This window comes from Corvus cornix, chromosome Z (genome assembly GCF_000738735.6).
Source record: "Corvus cornix cornix isolate S_Up_H32 chromosome Z, ASM73873v5, whole genome shotgun sequence".
Classification (NCBI taxonomy): domain Eukaryota; kingdom Metazoa; phylum Chordata; class Aves; order Passeriformes; family Corvidae; genus Corvus; species Corvus cornix.
The window spans coordinates 43,781,058-43,798,973 of NC_046357.1; the positions used below are offsets into that span (position 1 = coordinate 43,781,058).

Genomic DNA, 17,916 nt, shown 5'->3' on the forward strand with positions numbered 1-17,916 from the left:
TTTAATTCAGTACTCCCAATAAAGTACAAGGCATTTGATTTAATTTCTGCATTGAGCTCTGAATTTTGTTCTGGGCTTTGTTCTCCTCAGAGCTTTGGAAAACAGAGAAAGGAGGGGGAAGCATTTTAATCGGGGTAAGACTCTTTGGCTTTGACACTATTGAAGCCTGATGAGCCTCTGAATTTCAATTGAATAGGGCCCTAAGAAAAGAAGTAGATCTGTTGAAGGGCAGCATTTCAGTGCAAGAAGGATGTGTGTTTAGGACTTTCCATTACATAATGGGGCTGAAATGGATTAACAAGACCCAGGCTTTCTTTTTCTTGGGAATTGCTGCCTGCCCCACTCTTTTTCTATTACTGATGCTTCAGTCACAGCACTCACAGAAAGGTTTTCTTTGTTTTTATTAGTTTGAGAAGTAAATTGCAGCATTGTTTCTCCTGATCAAGAGATTGATTAGTCAGAGGTCTCTAACTGAAGGGAAAAAATGTTCCTCATTATCAACTCTAAATGTAAATGTATTTGCCAAGCAGAGTTTCAGATGGTGGGGGCTGGGGCTTGGGGGTGTGTCTTGCTCTTTTGATGTGCTGCCCATAACCATTTACAGATCTTTGAAAGGCATCCCTCTCATCAGGTCAATGAAAATAGAGTGTGGGAACAATGCTCTTGAAAGAGAAAATTAGCCATTCCTGCTTCTGGCTGGATGGTTCTTGAAGTGTTTTGACAAGTAATGATGCATTAGTATATTTGTGGAGTTTGTCTTTTGTCCATTCTTTCTCTTTTTAGGTGCTTTCATAATCTGCTGGACCCCAGGTTTAGTCTTGCTGCTCCTTGATGTTTGCTGTCCCCAGTGCAATGTCCTGGCCTATGAAAAATTCTTCCTGCTCCTGGCAGAGTTCAACTCTGCCATGAACCCCATCATCTACTCCTACCGGGACAAGGAAATGAGTGCGACATTCAGGCAGATCCTCTGCTGCCAGCGCAGTGAGAGCACCAATGGCCCCACCGAAGGCTCGGATCGGTCAGCGTCCTCCCTCAACCACACCATCTTGGCTGGTGTCCACAGCAACGACCACTCCGTGGTGTGAAACCACAGCCAGCCGTGTGACCAGCAAAGGGCAGCAGGCGACGCCGTGGGGCGGGGCAGGTGCATGGCCCCTGGGAAGGTAACCCACTCACGTTTTCTCAAACACTAATGGACTACAAGCGCATGTTTTCCAGGGGGCCTGACACACCAGCACAGACCGCCCTGTCCACAGGACTGGCCATGCTGCAAGGCCTTTGATTCCTACTTCGAAAAAGCAGAACATAGTTGCTTTGCAGCAGAGGTCATCGATAGCCCATGAAAAGCCTTGCTGAGACTCTGTTGGACTTTGCTGCATCTTGGTGCCAGTCTGAATCAACTCTGATTAATTAAGCTTATACCTGCTTCACTTCATTTACATGTAGCCACTTAGTATTTTTAAAAAGGGAGTAAAGGGGATAAAAATATGCCTATCATTTAATAGACATGTAATATGTATCACCATCAGCATGCTTGTGATGAACATTTTCTGTGCAGGGAGTAAAACTGTGCTGTAGTCTTTGTATCCTTAGCCACACTGTCATAACTACAGTAAAAAGAAAAGTATTTCTTTCTAACACAGGCAACAGGAAGATGAGGGAAACTGACTCTTCTTACCTTCATTACCGGAGTTAGAGAATGCATGTTCTGTGTGTATGCAGATTGTTTTAATTATGAAAAAAAAAAAAAAAGCTCTTTGTAAAGTCTGCCGGAAAGTAGAAAAGTATAGACTGTATCCCAGTGTTTGTTTAGATTATGAAATAAACATACTTTAGTCACAATGTATATAAGGTTCTTCTTTGAAGTGTGGTATGAAATGTGTAACATGCGAGGGGTACCAAGTTTTTTATGGATAAGTTCTTAAAGTAGAACACATCCCTAAGGCTCTTAAAGGGCTACAGTCAGGTTGGTAGATTGCAAAAATTGTATTTATTGCATATTCTTGGAATGCTTTTCTTGTTCATGGCAAAAAGCATATGCATTTTTAATGGAAAAAAAAGCTATGTTTTTATGGAACTTTTCTTGTAACTGAAAACAAAAGACCTTCTGCATTTTTGCACTGAGAAATATTTGGGGAGTACTGTTCAAATTATACACCCTTCATTTCAAAAGCAGTGGGCCGCTAAGAACCAAGGCACAATTTTATTTTGTAAAGTCAAGACTTTACAAGGTAGTCATCTATTGCAAATGACTGGACCATGCTACAGATAGTAGCCACACATGTACACTGTTATAAAAACCTAAGCTAACAGGTGGGGTTTTTTTCATATGAGACTGTTTTGAAGAGAAATGTCACTCGTGAATATCGGTTGCGAAGAATCAGTGATACTAAACAAAACTCCTTAACAGGAGTAAATGTGAGCAAAGGTGGGATCTTGCTGATAAAAAACTTGGGACCTCTTTCTAGGAAACTGTGTGTTCTCCTAACAATGTAAAATACATCAACAGTAAATTCCTGGCACTGTTTTCATCATTGTTTTGTCTCTATAACAAAAAGAAACAAACAAACAAAACAAAAAAAATCAATTAAAAAAGAAAAAAAAAAAAACAAACAAAACCCACACTCAGAAAAAAATTACCCCACAAAACAAAACAAAAAAACCCCAGAGATGTATATCATTAATTGTACCGTACTGGAATGTAACTTACAGGACGATATTCTCCCATTTGGGCAGGGAGAAAATGGAGGGTAGAGGCTCAGCCCAGCAAAATCCAGTGTTTTCTAGATCTCTTGCTTTGAGGAGATGCTCAGGTTTTATGCTTCCAAGCATGAAATAACTTGGAATAGGCAGTTCCTTACTGAGCAAAGGAAGAGTAACAAGTGAACAAAACCTGCCTCCACTGAATAAAGTGAGAGTTTTGACACTGCTTTCAGTAAAACTGAAATCCACCTGAATTGTTGAGCTAATTTTGTGTGGACACTGTGGAAAGTAGAGTAGGCAGAGAGAATAAACATAACGTTATCTGCCAGTTGACCAAGGATTTGAATATATCCACTTGCTTTGAACAAAACCAGTCTTTTTTTCTGACTGTATTTTGAGAGCAAGTTAATGTACAGGTTGATTTGGTTTTATTCGCAGAACTGTACTGAGAAACAGAAGAACAGGCTGTATGAACTTTTTCATTTAAAAGCATCTGCTTGCTAATCCACTCATAATTTTTCCTTAGCACCTGCTTGATATGAACTAGTGCAGGTAAGCAGAAGAAAGGAGAGGGTAAGACTGCCTCCAAAGGCAGGGCACATCTGACTGAAAAACAATTTCCTTTTCTCAAGAGTCCTTGGAGTTCCTTTCTTCCTTGGATCCAGGAAGAGCACTTTTTCCTGTCCCTAACATCCCCACAGAAGTAGAAGATCACAGACACTATATTCTAGGGTTTGGGGATTTTTGGGCTGGGGGGTTGCCCTTTCCAAGTGTCCTTCTCACTGCTGTTTGCATGCTTTTATTGAATCTCATCCAGATAGGGTGGGAGGATGATGTCACAAAATAGCAGCAAATCATTCACCCTAGTTTAACCTGCTGGAAGTGTGGTGGGTTTTGCGAAGCCATGGGTGAATAATTTGAAAACAGGGGTGGTGTGGTTGTTCGAGACATGGGTGGGTCCAGAGGCCCCTTGTGAAGACAGATGCCCAAGGAGGTTTTCTGTCATCATTGTGATTGTGACAGATGGCAGTTGCTGTCCAGGTACATTGATCAACCCAAGGAGGCACTCAACAATTCGAGAAGCTGGACCTTTTGAACTCTTGGGAGCAGTTAAATTTCTGTTGTCAGGTATATTAATCCAGGAGCATGTCTGACAGCAGGTGGCTTTTCTTCTAATAGGTGAAGTGCAGTGTTTCAGATCAAATGCAACAGGAAGAACGTCGCTTGTGCAATTCTGCTAGAGGAACTCACTGAGCGTGTGACTGCTGTATAAAAATTTGATTAGTGCTTTGTGTTGTTGACATGTTGTCCCTATATCCTTAAGAAATCTGATCTGTGAATTGAGTGGTTCTTTGCAAGCTAATGAAATTACAGCTCCAGTGAGCAAAGAGAATAAAAACCAGAGCCTGGAATAGAAGGATTCATTTTCTGCGTTCCTTAGAATGGTTCCCATGCCATTTGTTTTCATCTCAGAATTTTTTTAAGTTTTGCTCTTCTATTCAGATTTTCCAGCCTCATTGTGCAGTTGTAGAACTCACTTCTGCTACGTGAAAACACAGTGCAAAGTACTTAGGGAAAAAAATTGCCCCACTTATTTTTACTTATCTCAAATTCTTCAAAAGGTTTTAGAAGACTTCTTAAAATACCAACGATCCTCCCACAGTCATTAAAATTCTTCTGTTGCTGACTGCCTCTGGTCCAAGTAAATCCTCTTGAAGTTCAAATGTAATGGTGTTTGTGTCAGCAGTTGTAGTGGTGGGGAGTTGTGTATTAAAAGGAACATCATTTGCAGATCAAGGAAAATGTGTTTTCCTACTTCATGTATTTTCTGTGGCAGTATAAGTCTGAAAACTAATTAAAAAGATGGCCTTTGAATTTTAATTCCCTGTTACTGTGATATATAGGGAGACTGGGTGACCCATGGTCAGAAAAAGCACAGCTTTTATATAAACGGCTGAAAATATATTCTATGTGTGTTTGACACATTGGTTTTCTGGTCAGCACCTTTTTTTGTTCTGGGTTTTCTGAGATCCCTTGGCAGCTTCAGGCTGGCTTCTGACTGAGATGCCAAAATCTGGGCAGATAGAAGAGAGGGAAGACCAAAAAAAAGGCTTTTTCAGTGATTCCTTGAAATAAGCATATCTCTCTGTCCATACTGCACCAGCAACAGAGTTTTTTAAATAGTTGCCACAAGATTCACCATTGTTTGTTTTAACTCTGCCCTTGCCAGAGAGTCACAGCTGTAGCAGCATTTAAACAAACAGGAAACAAAGGCTCAGAGTAAGCCACTTGATGAAAAGGACCAAGGGCAGGCCTGCTATCTTCATGGGGCAAACTAAGCCTGGGCAACTTGGATGTCAACGAGGAAAGGACATGTCTTATGTCCAGTGTTTGAGTTTTCCTTCCTCTCGAGACTAAGTAACTTCTCAATAGCAGCATAAATTTGTCCCAGTATGGGATTGCACTGAAATGAAACTTTTTGGGTCACCCATGGTCTATGTCTTTTGGTCTGTACTGGTGTGCTGGGCAGGGGTTTAACCATGGCCAGTCTGGGTCCCAGGAGCAGTGTGTCAGGGAAAACTCAAGTGGGCTCTGCTTCTGAAGCAGGTTTTGTAGCTTTTTCTGACCTTTGTGTTGCCCCAGAAGTATGCTACCAGATACCATACTTAACTGTTGTAAAGCCATCTGGGGTTTCTGTCTGTGACACTGCTGCAGCCAGGTCTGTCTGCAGTAGGTGTCCATGGACAAAAAACACGCAGCTTCTTCTGTGAAAGAAATAAAATTCTACCCTATAGATTGCTCTTCCCAGGTGGGATTAAAAAGAACACCACCAGATGGAGAGGCTTTGATGCAAACATCCCTGGTCTGGTTTTCTGTGTGAATCAAGGTGATGCAAAGCAGAGCTGGCAAAGGCATTTCTCTAGTGCATTGTCCCCACCTTGTGAGGAGGTGTGACCCCATCCCCAGTGTCCCTGTCATTGCCCTGTCATTGCTCTGGGTCCCTTCTGACCATGAGACTGGAGGTAGCTGGCAGAGGTCAGTCTTAGCAAACTGGCTGGTTTTTTCCACTTGCTGCAAAGGTAAATACAGGCTTTTCCTTTTTCTGGTCCTGTTAAGGGCTTTCCTGTTACTGCAAGTGTACCTGTTATGCCCTTTCCAGCCAGTTCTTGCTGTGAGCCATCAATCTGTGCTACCCAATGTTGTCTGTAGGGAGGGGATTTGCAACTGCAATCTCATTTGTTCAAACAAATTCCTTGGGCTTTACCATTTGATTGGGAAGGCCACTTCCAATAGAGAGTTAGCTTAAAAAGTATTAACACCCACACCTGCCCAGCCACGGCGCCTTAAGAAAATATGCCTGTATCTCTCCTTCCATTTTCCTCTCTTAGAGGGTTTTCCAAGAAGTTATTCACCCAGCTCCTCTTTTCTAAATCTTTCAAGGATGAAAAAATGAAGCTGATATGTAAGGAAAACAAACAAAACACCCAAACAAAAACAAAAAAATTACAACAAAAACCTCACAAAACAAACTAAAAAAAACCCACAAGGAAAACATGAGCACAAGGCTATTAAACTATGCTGCTGTCTTCTGTGGTACGTGGAAATCCAACACACTGATAGCTGCCAGCATTTTAACAAGAGCCTCCATGAAATGTTCCCGTTTGCCTGTGATAAAATTCTGATAACCAGAAGTGTATGTGGGAGACTCAGGAATCTGTTAATTTTTCCTGTTTAAATAAAGCTGTGTTTGTAATTCAAAAGTATTGAGAGAGCCAATGAGGTTTGGCAAACAATTTTGTTACTAAGTGCACTTACTGTAAATGTTTAGAGGTTGTATCTAGTACAATAAAGTATTTGGCATGTCTAATATGGAGTGTGAAAGAAATAACCTTTTTCGGGAGACCTGGTATTTTTTGGATGTGGAGGGGAATTACTCAAAAACCACTGTACAAGGCACAGGCTTGTCTCTTCCAGGAGATAGCATAGGGCTAAAACACAGGGACAGCAAAAGGACAGATTATTTCCAGTAAACCACTTAATCCATTCTGTTTGATTCTTAGGTGCCTGCCTTCCTTTCTTTGAAGTCCACATTTCCACCATTTAACCTCGGGCTTCATCTTGTTGCTGTAGAGAAAACTCTTCCCGCACAGAGAAAACAAATTACTGCTTCTTTTCCCTGTCCCTCTTCCTTCCTTTCTCCCTCTGCTTTCTTCCTTTCCTTTTGCCCTTCACCTTCCTTTCCTTTTTGCTGTGCAAGGACATGTTTCTCCTACAATGTGTCCCCAGTTTTGATTTAACCATAGAAAGTTAACTAAACCAAATTTGATTGGCTTATGTATAGGAATGGATGTGTCCACATAAAGATCTGCATAGCCATAGGAAGGAGGCAGGAGTGAAATAAAATTATTCTATCAGTGCTGTTTAAGTATAGCTCTTTAAGACTCTATTTTTATGCTAACTCCTATTTCATGTTTTGAAGAAAAGAGGATTTATGTAAAGGGTTCATTAGCCCCCTGCCTTTTGTTAGAGAGGCCAATCACTTACACACTGATGGAAGCCAAGTGTCTGCTTCAGCAAAATGACAGAAAAAGAAGTTTGTGTTCCTAATCGCTCTAAGCATTATTAAGTACAAAAATAAAAAATGAGAAGAGTTCAAGTTTTTTCATCTCCCCAGATCCTGGTGATTCATGACTAATGCCCTGGTGCTGGGCTTTCCATGGCATGGCGTGTGTAATGTAAAGCAGTCCCATGGAGCTTGATTGCTGGACATAATGAGCAGAAAGACAAAATACACAATTGCAAAATAAATCATGTCTCATGAAAATGCACTGCAATACCTCTGGGATTTTCTGCGTAAGCCCTGGATCACCATTTGCTGGGAAAGCCAGACTGTTTATATGGCGATCTGTTAACATTAAATACACAACACGTGCAGCGCCGCAGCTCGCAGCCTTAGCGTGCAGTAGGAGACACAGAGCAGGAGCTCTGAGAGCAGAGAGCCAGCACATTTGAAATCACAATGCCCAGAGCCTGCAGTGCACTTCCCTGCATCGCCTGGGCTAACACTTCCATCTTGCTTTGTGCCTTTTTGTGCCCCTTCAGGACAGGTGTGTCTGGGTGGGCAGCACTGCCTCGCGTGAGCTGGACCCAGCAGGAGCAGATGCAATCAGCCTCTTTCATGTTTATCTAAAGCCTTTCTCCCCTTAACTGCTCAGGCTTCACATGGTTATCGATCTGCTGCTCCCCCTCTAGTCCTTGCATGCCCAACCTCTTGCTGAACATTCTTGTCACCTCTCAGCGTCCTTCCAGTTCCTCACTTGTGTTGCCTTTCCCTGTGCCTCCTCCAGAAAGCTTAAACCATCTTTGTGGAAAGCTCTAGGTGACAGCCAGGTGTTTTACACCACAAATACAGTTCCTTTGTAGTTCTTTGGAGGACAGGGTGGAAATGCAGTTAAAGTCAGTTGGCAGTATATCACAAGTGGTGTTCCCCAGGGCCTAGTTTTGGAGCCAGTTTGGTTTAATATCTTTATCAATGATGTCTTAAGGGTTTCACTATCCCTGGAGATACTTAAAAGATGTGTAGATTTGGCACGTAGGGGCATGGATTGCTCCTGCGCCTGACACTGGTAGGTTAAGGGTTACAGTCAATGATCTTAAAGATCTTTTATAACCAAAACAATTCTATGATTCTATGGGAAATAAATAAATACAATATATAGAGAACAAGGAAGTGGAAAATTGTGAGAAGGAAGGGACAACACAGAAGACACTCCCCTACCTTCTGTGCAGAATTTGGTTTATGACCCTTTCAAAGGCTTTCTGGTAAGTTCAGGAAATAATTCTTGGTTGTGGCTTTTGTTCAAGAGGAAAGAATAATACCCCTTCCATGGCATTACTTTTTTTGTCTCTGATGGAAGACTTTGTTGTTTTAGGTGTATCTAGTTTATTAAGAGATCAAAAGGCCATATGAAACAAGGAGAAGCCTTCCCATTTACCACCCACACTGAGCACAAAATTAAACTGTTTTTAAATAAATGGTGTTCTACCACTCAAAAAATTGAAGGATGTGTCAAGGATCACTGATATAGGTTGGGGTTTTTCTACTCTGTCTTTCCAAAGTTCATGATATCTGTGTATTTTGCTGCTTACTCTGCCACCGATTTTAATGTTTGTACATTCTTCTTGTCCTCAAGTGTCTCTTTGCAATCCTGCTTTTCAAAATATGTAAACACTCCTTAGTTCAAGGGAGTTACTCAAAAATGTGCCTGATATGAGCTACTCCAGCTGCTACTGCCTTCCAGACCTCTCTACTGTCTGATCACAGTGAGGGCTGATTTTGAGCCACAAATATATGCTCGAAAGTGACAATTATTTTGTTTAGAAATTCTTGTGTCAGGGAAAATGTCTGTATCATACTTATGTCCCTACAGCTAGTGCAGTGTGCTTCAGGCAAGCTGGCTGCCCATACGGTGTTTCTTAAAGAGACTCATCAGGAAAACAGGCTTTCCTGAGCTGGGCTGGGTTAAGGGTTTGGAAAAGGTGACGGACTTTTCTTTTATTTTTGAAACATCATTTCTACATCTTTGCATGAACATGCTTAGAGGTGAGCTGTTGTTTAGTCTTCAGATCATCTGTCCTTCCTCCTGCTCTTCAGACATATGCACGCTCCTGTTCATGCCCTTGAAAAAGCCTGCATATTTTCCATAAAGTGCAAAACCTGTTTTTCAGTCCACATGCTGAAAAGCACAAGGCATCCACACCTGATCTACCAGAGGGAGTGCACAGGAAAGTGGGAACTGTGGGGCCCTTGACTGTCAGACCTCTTTTCTTGATAGCTGGACACATGCACATTCTGAGCTGTGATGTCTCTTTCGGTCTGAGAACACCAGACATGTTTAGTAACTTATTCTAAGGGCACACGTAAAACACAGGTGTGACACAGGCAATGGTTTTGCTTAGACAAACTCCATCAAAACTTGCAGGATTGCAAAACTTTCACTTGAAAGGTATATTTTTTGATTTCTATTTTTTATTTCTGTGCAGAAAACTGAAAGACAGTGGGCAGCATTACTTATCTTTTTTTGTAAACAGAACATACCCTGAATCTAAGTAAATGTTCCAAAATCCAGGAAAAGCACAAAGAACAAGACTAAAGGGAGAAACTACTTTTTTTTTAATAGCAATCCATAGACTACAACTTCCTTTTTCGAACAAACCATGTTAAACGTAGCTGCTGCAGGAAGATTACTGTGCTTGAAAACTGCTGCCAGCTTCTGAACCTGACCTGCACCCTCTGAGCTCAGGGAAGGGGGTGCAGTTAGGGATGTTTTGTTCACCCCCCTGCCATGGCTGTGGTAGTGTAGGGGGCAGCAGGGACCAAAGAGGCTGTGGAGGGGGGGTCACTTGTGTCTCTGGGGTGTGAAGTCAGCCCAGGTGGGCAACTGTGCCAGGGCAGCCCTGCCAGGAGTAGCAGCCACAGGTGAGCCACAGAGCCATGTGGCAAGAGGGACATGGCAAAAAATGTTTGCAAGTAGTTATATGAAGTGGAACCAAGCTGGATTACCCTCTTGTCTGCCTCTAGCACTTTACAAAGAGGTGGAATCTCTGGGGGGATACAGCAGAACACCACTAAATTGGGATTGTAGGAACTATATGGTCATAATGAACTTTTAAGGTGGATTGTAAGGATTCAAGACCTGGCCCATAGAGCAAGGATATAAATTTTGTCTGGGATGAGGCTTGTTGTCAGGAGATATCACAGTGCTCCACAGTGAGCTCAGGCTGGGATCCTCTGCAGCACAGTCCTTAAATTGTGCTTCATGGCTGTAACTCAGCTAAAAAGGACAGGTCAAACGACATATATGGCTTTGACGATATGAGAGGGTCTTTCCAGGAGAGTGTTAAAAATGGCAGCCTGGTGGCCCCTTTGCTTCTCCAGTGACTCCTGGACAGTGGAGATCTCTGGCTTGCATTGCCTGGCCCAAAGGCTGAGCTGTGGCAGCAGAAGCCATCCCACAGCAGGTGTTGCCAGCAGGATGTGTGTGTATCCTGCACACAGAAGCAGGGTGTGGGATTTTCTTTCTCTCTAGCATTTGAATAGCATTTTAAAAGTTTCTTGCAGCATAGTAACAGCCAAGGTAGACATTTTATTTATTAGTGAACAGACACCAGGCAGTGGCGTAAGAAAAAACATCTAAGTCATCTATGCAAAATTCAAGCTCTTGCTTTTTCTACTCATTTCCAATGAACGGTAGTATAAAAGTGCTTGTAGTACTGTTGTTTGTTTTTTTCTCTTGATGTCTGTGCTCTGTTCTTTTACTTGCAAGGCTAGCATTTCACAAAGCTGAAGAAGAACCAAGTTTTATCAGAGTAATTTGGCTCTTAAAAAGTCAAAAACAGTTTTCTTCACAAGTGCCCTAAATATGCACAAATGTGGCTGCATTCATTTTACTGAGTTTGATAGAAGAGACACAACTCAGCTTGTGTCAAGATATCTGTGCTAGTCTCCCGTTGCTTGTGACAGTCCATGTTAATCTGGTTCAGGAACTAAAAGAAACTGCACTAGTAAAAGGCACCTTTGTTCCGGTGTCTTGTATTTCTGTCTGACGGTGCGACCATTGAAGGAAAAACATCACATCCAGTCCAACATGCACCAGTGAAACTTTTCTGGTGTAAGCCATGGACTCCTAAGTAGCTCAGACACTTTGAAAATATTGCTCTTCATCCAAATAAAGTAAAAGAGCAGCCAATATTCAGAGTAAGTGGCTTTACTAGTAATGTTGCTTAAAGCAACCTCCCACATGCTTCACCTTCAGTGACTAACTCCATAACTGAAACGTCTGGCGATCGTCCAAACAAAACAGTGTGTTTTCCATTAAGAGTGGAAAAAAAATTACAGTGTATAAATTTACAATGAAGCCATGTTGTTTGCTGTGGACTAGCAGTGACATAGTGTGATTTTAGTAAGAAACCCCATAATTTCGTTACTTAACACTGTGCAAGTCAAGCATACAATGAAAAACAAAGCAGATCCAGTCATTCATCAAAGAGTTGTCCATCAATAAAACTCCTGAGCCTTTACAATCACACCACCAGTGTGGGTGGGCTTCTGCCTCCTCCTCCTTCTTCCCTAATCATGCCCAGCCCATTCGCAGCTGGCTTTGTCCCCACAGTCAGTAGTGGAGTGCTGTGCTGAGGAGGGCTGTGGCCGTGGTCCCGGTGCTTGCTCCTCTCCTGGGGCTCAGTGCCGATGCACAAGGCTATCACATGATACCATGCAGCAGTCCCAACACTGTGCCACCCCGCACCTTCCCTTCTGCTCTGCCTCTAATCCAGACACCCGGGACACAGTCAACAAATGCAAGGGATAATCAAAAGAAAGAGGAAATACAGCCAGATGAATAAAATACTGTGCCAAGAATCCAAAGATATAAATTATGCCTGGCTCTGCCACACATTACATACCACTAGGCAATTAGCCCTCAGTATTTTAGTTTTCCATCTCGGTAAGGGGTATTAGGTTTGTGCCCTCGCTCCCTGTCCACGAGTTCTACAGTATGGGAAATACCTCTTTATAGTGTGTTTTTGCAGAACCCAGAACAATAAATGAACATGTTAATGGGAAAACATTTCCAACAGCAAATGAGGCCATTTCTGGATCAGGACTCTAGTCACTCAGTTAAACAAGTCTTGTCACCCAGCTGACTCACTGTCAGCTCGGGCGTGAGCTGGTTGGTAATCTTTTACCTCATTCTTGGAGGAGAGTTTGGATAAGAAAGAGAGAATTACGTAAGAATGCAGTTGGACACCAAAGAGTAGTAATGAGGGAAGAAAGCAAAATATGTGTTTAGGGATTATAAACTAAAAGGAGAATTGTAGAAAAAAGTAAAAGTAATGGATTAAATATAAAGGTGAAAAACTCCTTGTGCTTAAGCTTTGCTGAACCACAGACAGAAAACTAATGGGCTGTTAAGCTTGATTTTCTGCAGGCCTGGAAATGAGGAAGCCATTAAAGGACCTGCTGAAAAGTAGGATGCTGAAGTAGTGTCCATCAGGAAATGGCTGTGTTTCCTGAAAACCTGGAAGGCTTGAGTTAGTCAGCAGGTTTATCTTTTAAACAGACCCAGACCCTTACAGCTGCTGAGGAGAGTTATGGAAAATCAGTGGAACCATGTGGACCTGTGGAGTGGTGTTGAAGGGGAGCCTGTGGTGCTTAGGAGGAGAAAAAGAAGGGAATGGGCTTTGCCTGAAAAACAGGGAGCAGAGACCTTCAGCTCCAAAATATGACTAAAACACAGAGCAGCATTTGTTTGAGCAGACTTAGTTAACAAGACATCCATTATGGAGGATCTTGGCTGAAACCTACAGCATCAAACTCACTAACGGGTGTGATGGCTGTTGGATGGGAGCATGAATCCTCAGTGCTCTATGAAAAAACATGACCTGAATTTTCCCTGTTTTTCGCCCCTGGGGTTCTGGTCCCTTCAGGCATGGCAATTCCTCAGGAGCAACCAAGAATTTTCATTCATAAATACTAAGATGAAATGGGAAAAAAAGGGCGCTGGTGACCATGTCAAACTGACCCTCTCTGCCAGCTGCAGGCTCACTGGGGCTGATTTCCACCACACTCTTTGCAGGATAGAGGCCAAGCCATCCAGCTGCCAGCCCCAGTTTCCTGTTGTATTTTGTTCAGTTGGACTTATTTCTTTCCTCCCCTTTGTGATGGCTGGAAACGTGTTCCTTTCTTCCCACACTAGAGCCAAGGCCATGGCCATGGCTATGTTTTGCTGAAACAATCAATTGGACATTCTCCTGTTGAATTTTGTTGTAACAATTAAGTTCAGAAGGAACGTAGTACAGTTGCTCAAATTAGGCCTCATGACAGAGTGCTTCTGTCTCTCTGTAGAGACAGACCAAAAGGCAGAATGGATTTTCCCCTGCTTGTGCAAACAGAATGGAATGTGAATGAGACAACCAAGACAGACAAGGTTGGTGCTATTGGCAGGGATTTCCTTCTAGCATAACTGAAATTATGAAATTCTAATGGTCTCAGGGCACATGAAATCCTTCTCATTTAAGTTGATTTGCAAGATCATTGATTTCAGAGGTCTGCTACCTTCTCCCAGAACACTAAAAGTGATGCAATGAAAGTCCTGCTGACTTCAGAGACTTTTGGGTGGGAATATCCCTGCCATGGAAGGAAGCAGGAGTCTCACCAATGGTTCCAGGGGCTGAAGCCAGCACAGAGCTTCCCATATTGCTCAGCACCAAGCCTCTGGATGGGATGTTCAGGATGCTCAGGATGTCAGTACCTACTCAGTCCTTGGACATCTCCTTGGAAGCAGAAAAGAAGGCACCACACCAGGGGTTTAACTGGAATGCACAATACCAACCATTCATGTCCACTTTATAAGAGCATTTGTCCATTAGACCAAGCAAATGGTTTTCAGGCAGGCCAGTGGCCCTTTTTAGGAAGAAAACAGTATTTCTCTTTTATGTATTCTCAATCAAATTTGCTGCAATGTTCAGTACACTGGTGGGAGCTACTTCTGCAATAAGATCATTAACTTGTTTGCACAGTTTTGCAGAAAGAATACCCTGGAAAAATCAATTGTCACAGGTTTAAATTCCTATTAAAATAGATCTTTTAAGCTGTTTATAGAACCACATGAGATGAAATGCAGGGGTGTTACTATCTTCCATACAGTCATGGTCTTGTCTCGTTTCTCTGTAAATTCCAGATGATCCTATTGTGATCAGAAAATCATATTCAGGTGTATGTCTATAAGAACAAGATCAAAACCTGGGCACTGCCTTCTACACTTTTTTTAAGTGGGAGCTATACCTGTCTTTGATGTAATCTCTGAAAACTCATGAAAATAAAAACAAAAGCCAAAGTCCATACTAATATTGAGGACAAGGGCAAAGTTTCCCTTTACCAAGGACTGGTATTAAGACTCTGAGCTGTATCTGTGACAGCAAGTGATCAGGCTGAGGAAGGCACAAGCATGGGTCACTCATAGCAGTTGGATGAGTGTTAGCCTGGAATCTGGATTTCCTTCCATCCTAATCATTATCCTCATAGTATTTTTGGGGTTTTTTAAAGGTAAAGATGAAGTTTGTGGTTTGAAATTATACTGATGCAGTGGCTGAGATTTCCAAAGAAAAGCTTCCCACATTATTTTTGATAGAATTAGTGCTAACCATGGGGGGGTGGAATTAGATCTTGTTCACAACCAGTGAGAATCTTAAACCAACAGTGCAAATGTGTTTCAGAGAAACATTTCCACCCTACTTCACAATCGCCTACAAAACTGCTGCTACAAATTGTGGGCCATTCATAGCATACATATTTTGGAGACTTTTCAGAGCCAGGAGTGGTTGTCAAAAAAATGGAGCTCTGAAATCAGGTAGTGATCAACATCCAGTGGGGATAATACCTGTTCCTTGGTACATTATCCTCTCCGGGGAAGCAAGCAGGAGTTTGGAGACCCAGTAACATGGTGGCACCCTTGACAAGAGACAGAGGCACTGCTGATATTATCAAAGGTAGGTTTCAGAGTAAGTGGAACAACCTGCTTTTCCTGTAGTTGTTTTTACATATTGTAGACATTTAAAACCTTGTGTTCCTAGAACCTGACTATTGAAATGTATTTACTTTTCAGTTTTTCAAAGGTATTTGCCTACACATTGTTCTTCTAGAAATGTAAAAAAGATCTGAGGATAGCATTATTTACCATTTAGTTTGATATTCACTGTTTTTTATCTGCTACATATCCACATACAATACATTTTGCACTGGTATAGACTGATTTTCTTTAAGGTATTTATTTTTCAGCAAATAAGTTGGCATCCAAAAGGAAAGAGAAAAGAAGGACAACCAGAAATACTGGTGCAGTGTTTGGTGTATAAGTTCCCTCTTCACCTCAGTTTGACCATGTGGTAAGCTGTTCTCAGGAGGCGTTTCCAAAGTTTGTACATCTGCTTAGGGGGGACTCTCTCCCTCATATGAAAATCCCCACTGCATTGTGGTGTTTATTATAAACAGAGGTCATGGGGTGGTGTGGAGAGAGGAAAGCTTAGGGAATGTATAGGAAACTGGCTGAAGGATACTTTTGGTATATGCTTTATTGGCCAAAAGGATGATCTTAATCAGCTGAAGAATGCTCACATCTTCAGGCATAGAGATGGTCCATCTTTAGAAAATACCTAGAATTTCTGACCTCCAAGAATTATTAGTGGGAGTTAGAAAGCAGGTCCCAGTAAATCACCAGCCCTTGCAAATCCCAGAATGTGCCTCTCCCATCTCCAGGCACAGCAGAAGAGCTGAGGAACCAGAGCTGCTTTGTGATGACTTGCCTTCAGCAAACTCTGAAGTAAAAACCAGCAAACTCTGACAGAGTAAACAGAAATAATGCAGCTGAATGATGACGGGCTGCTGGAGGTCTTTCCAGCAATCATCCATTGTACATGAGTGCAGACATGTCGGGAGCACTGACTGCATTTCCTATTTATTTGGTGAATGAGCACTCATAGCTGTTGCAGTAAGGATAGAAATTAGCCGAATTATGGCTCTAGGAAAGAGGTGTCATGAAAACACTCACAATATGGAGAGGCGTTAACAGCAGGAAGGGAGAAATTTTTGAAAAAAGGAAGTGTGGGACCTGTAAAGAGGAAATGGAAACTGAAAGCACAGCCTGAATAGATGGAGGGTTTTTCTCTGTGATCCAGGCAGCAGTGTCACTACAAAGTGGTTTGAGAACTACTGCTTTGGATATTCCAATCTAGTGCACACAGTTTTCACCCAGGCAGATGTCTCTTTCATACAATTGTTTAAAACAACTTCCTTATGATTTCAGAGGTGTGCTTTTCCATAGGATTTGGTACTACCCTGTTTCTGAAATTGGTGCTAGAACCCTACTACAGGTAAGGAAAACAGCAAAATCGGTACAAATAATTTGTTTGTTTAGAGTATCTTCCATCAACTATTATGGGATGGAAATAGCTTTTAACTCATACACTGACATGACCGAAACACCAGTGGCCAGGAAATGCTTGTGAACTCAACTGAAATCTGAGCTACCAGCAGACATGAAAGGGGAAAGCAGGCAGACATCTGTCCTGACGCACCTGAGAGGAAAAAAGAAACTGATGCAGCAAGTAGAAAATGTTGCTGTCTTCCACTGAGAAGATCTTGCATGCCAGAGGGCCTCAAAGCACATTAGAGAACATCTGTATTGATGCCAGCCCCCCTGGATGACGGTGGACCTTGGGAGAAACAGATCAAACCTTGTGTGTTGGCACAGGAGGATCACTTTATCCACAGATGTCATCTCTCTGTGGTGAAATGGGAATATGGAAATCCACTGACATTGCATACCTTAGCTCTGCCTCCAGAACCGGCAGATTACTCATCTAGTCTATCTTCTAAATTATGTTAAAGTGAATCAAGACACGTGCTGCTGCAGAAACTGCACAAAGCACCATAGGCATGTGAGTTGTGCTGTAAAAAGCTATCCCAGTACTTGGGACTGCTCATATTGACAAGTCTTTTCCTGCAGCTGGAAAATATATATTTCAGCAATGTGATGGCCAAGGGATTAGTGGAAATTCTTGTGGGACAGATTCTTGCAAGAAAGGGTGTTATTAAGTGACCTTTCTCCCATAAAAGTCTAGAAGTGGTCTGGAAAAATCTAACTGCCTGGAATAACTCCAGGCTGCTAAAACTTAGTTTGACCACTGCAGAAGCGAAGTGTCTTCCTTAAAAGCAAAGGAGAATTCCTCATTTTCCACCAGCTGGAGATGTTGATTGCTTCAGTTCTGTTGCCACATACCAGGGCTCTTCCCTCTTCAGCTCTCCATCTCTTCATTTTTCTTTGACCATGCTCCTCATCTTCCAAGTGCTTCCTGACTCAGTGATGCTCTGCCAGTCAGTTCTACTCCCTGTTGATTACTTGCTTTGACCAGGGCTCCTTCAGGATCCTTTCCATTAGAAAATTTCTTCTATTTCTGGGTCATACTATCTGCAAGAGCAGAACCTGAAGATGAACTCAATCTTTCTATATTTCAGAACTTTCCTTTAAGGTACACATCTCCCTGGTTTGAGCTGAACTCTTAGTCTCGTGAAAAAACCTCTCATCTGTAGCTCTGGATGTCCCAAGCACAATTCTTCAGGACTATTCAATCTCAGCATTTCTTTGTGTCCAACTGCCG

General features: G+C 42.2%; 1 protein-coding gene across 2 annotated transcripts in view; it reads left to right on the forward strand.

The window, feature by feature from the left end:
* LPAR1 (lysophosphatidic acid receptor 1) overlaps window positions 1–6,571 on the forward strand; it is a 74,761-nt gene extending 68,190 nt beyond the window's left edge. For both annotated transcript variants that reach the window (XM_039567075.1, XM_039567074.1), the window contains one exon: window positions 784–6,571. In XM_039567075.1, coding sequence (XP_039423009.1) covers window positions 784–1,085 — 302 coding nt within the window. In that variant the 3' untranslated portion in view covers window positions 1,086–6,571. The remainder of the gene's footprint in view (window positions 1–783) is intronic.
* The last annotated feature ends 11,345 nt before the right edge of the window (window positions 6,572–17,916 follow it).